Source organism: Penaeus monodon, chromosome 40, assembly GCF_015228065.2.
Source record: "Penaeus monodon isolate SGIC_2016 chromosome 40, NSTDA_Pmon_1, whole genome shotgun sequence".
Classification (NCBI taxonomy): domain Eukaryota; kingdom Metazoa; phylum Arthropoda; class Malacostraca; order Decapoda; family Penaeidae; genus Penaeus; species Penaeus monodon.
This window is the reverse complement of record NC_051425.1, coordinates 8,935,776-8,938,275: the sequence shown is the minus strand read 5'-3', so window position 1 is coordinate 8,938,275 and position 2,500 is coordinate 8,935,776. Positions and strand designations below refer to the sequence as shown.

At 48.0% G+C, this 2,500-nt stretch overlaps 1 protein-coding gene across 1 annotated transcript in view; it reads left to right on the top strand.

The window, feature by feature from the left end:
* LOC119597980 overlaps window positions 1–2,500 on the top strand; it is a 15,396-nt gene that overhangs the window by 9,954 nt on the left and 2,942 nt on the right. Inside the window, exons 10-12 of the mRNA XM_037947640.1 lie at window positions 880–1,112; window positions 1,440–1,680; window positions 2,231–2,310. Coding sequence (XP_037803568.1) covers window positions 880–1,112; window positions 1,440–1,680; window positions 2,231–2,310 — 554 coding nt within the window. The remainder of the gene's footprint in view (window positions 1–879; window positions 1,113–1,439; window positions 1,681–2,230; window positions 2,311–2,500) is intronic.

Genomic DNA, 2,500 nt, shown 5'->3' with positions numbered 1-2,500 from the left:
CGATGACGTGTTGGTTGCGAACTTAGACCCTGCCTTCCTTTGTCTGTGTTCTTGTCTTTCTGTTTCCTATTGTCGAGAACATATCCCTTTACATGTGGCGGCTCCCTTCGATGCCAGGTACTTGGCTCCCCCGTCTGGAGTTTCAGATTCATCCTGACGTAGCTTGACTAAGCGGGTGAGTTCGCAGTGCTTGCTCAAGGAGGGACATGTAGGTCGGCAGGAAGGCGCTGGCCTTAGCCCCACCGGCTAGGGAATGAAAAGTGTACGAGGCAGCTGCGTCCGGCGATGGTGTAGGCTCAAAGAGGAACTCCGGCAGGAAGCCCAGTCTGTGCACAGTCGGGGACAGATGGATGACGCGCCAAAGTCCGGTCTTGTTGGATGTTGTTGGCGCTAGTGATCGTATGGGGGGACTCAGATACGTTTTGATAGAGGATGGTGAGTGGGAGTCCTCGAGGTAGATACTAGTGATGGCAGGCGTTTGCGAGAGTTCCATTCATGACGATAGTGAGTGTTTGGAGAGCTGAGTCGTGGGAGTTTTGGAGGTAATGATAATGTTAATGTTTGAGGGGAAAATAATGAAGATGGTGAATGTTTGGGGGAACTAAGAAACGTGAGGATTTGGGAAAAGTTACGATTATAGTGACTGTTTGGGGGACCATATGCATGGGAATTGTTGTGAATATATAATTAAGATGGCGAGTGTGTGATGTCAGTAATAATAATGGCCCTAAAGGAATAATAGCGTAGTTACGATTGTGACTGTGAAGATATTATGTACACGGTGGCAGCAATAACAGTGATTCTGTGATGACAGTGATGATGATGAGTGTACCGAATATGTTGACAGTGAGCCCCGCTCCATCTCCGCTCTCCCCACAGGCGTCTACGGCATCCTGGCGAGGAACCTCATAGCGAAGAGCGGCGACAACTCCAACTCCATCATCCTCCTGGACGAGCGAGGCTGCCCCGACGACCCCGCCATCTTCCCGTCCCTCCAGCCACTCCCGGGGTCCAAGAGTCTGCAGGGCAAGTTCGAGGCCTTCAAGTTCTCCGAGGACCAAGTTGTGCGCTTCCAAGTCAACGTCCAGTTTTGCCTTGAGGAGTGCAAGCCGGTGAGCGGTCCGTTGTTGTTGTGGTTGTGGTTGTTTTCTTCGTTTGGGTTGTGTGTGGATTACAAGGAGGAAGGAGTGGGTGGAGAAGGGAGGGTATACAGAGATATAGAACCAGGAAAGTGCAGAAAGAAAGAAATATATATATATAGCTATGCAGTTGGCGAGAGAGAGAGAGGGAGAAATGGCGTGCTGTATAATAACACCCCTTGCTTCACCCAATCCGTTCCCACCAACCACAACCAATCTTCACCACTACCCACCATCCCCCGCCCCCGCTTCCAATCGCCAATCACAACTAACCCTTGCCCCTCCTGGCCCCCTCCCCAGGCGCAGTGCGGAAACATCCTCTCGTACGGGCGCAGACGTCGATCTTTATCAGAAGGCGGCATCGTAACCTTAGGAGGCGAGTACAGCCTCATTGGAGGTGAGATTCAGCTGGAGGACGACCGCGACGACCCCGAAGACGACCACGACACGATCTACCACGAGATGCCTCTGCAGAAGGAGATTATCGTGGATAGCGAGACCGTGAAGCCGCTCAGAGCTGGGCTGTTGCCGGAAGAGACAGGTATGGGTTTTGTGTAGGTGTGGGTTCGGGTGTCTGAGTGTGTGTTCGGATGTTTGAGTATGTATGTGTGTGTGTGTGTCGGATGTTTGAGTATGTATGTGTGTGTGTGTGTGTGTGTGTGTGTGTGTGTGTGTGGTTCGGTTGTTTGAGTGTGTGTATGTGCGTTCGGTTGTTTGTGTGTGTGTGTGTGTGTGTGTGTGTGTGTACACTTATGTGTATTTGTATGTTCACATACACACAAGCAATTGAGTGTGATTATAAGTATGTGGATGATAATAATAATAAGAAGAATGCTAACAATAATACAAAATAATAACATAAAATAATAACAGTAATAATGAAAACCATGATAACAAAAAATAACAACGATAATGACAATAACAATAATGATAAAAATAATCATACCAACAATAACAACAAAGTCATACGAACAACAACAAGAACACACAAAAATTCAACGAACATTGAAAACACTATAGCAATAACAAAAACCAATATATATTTTTTTAATCACTTAATAATAAGATCTCCCCCCCCCCCCCCCTTTCAGATGCCCGACGCCTGGCCGAGCTCGTGTGCACCTCCAGGGAAGTGCTCCTCGCTGCTCTCGTGTCTGGGGCCATCCTGCAGGTAAGGACGGGGGGTGGGGGGGTAGAGAGAGAGAATGCGAGAGGTTGATAGATGGGTTGATCGTCGGATTGATTGATTGAGTGATTGATAGATCGACTGACTGATAGGTAGATAGATTGATTGTGTAATAGATAGATAGATAGATTGACTGATTCATTGATAGACTGACTGATAGATAGATTGACTGACT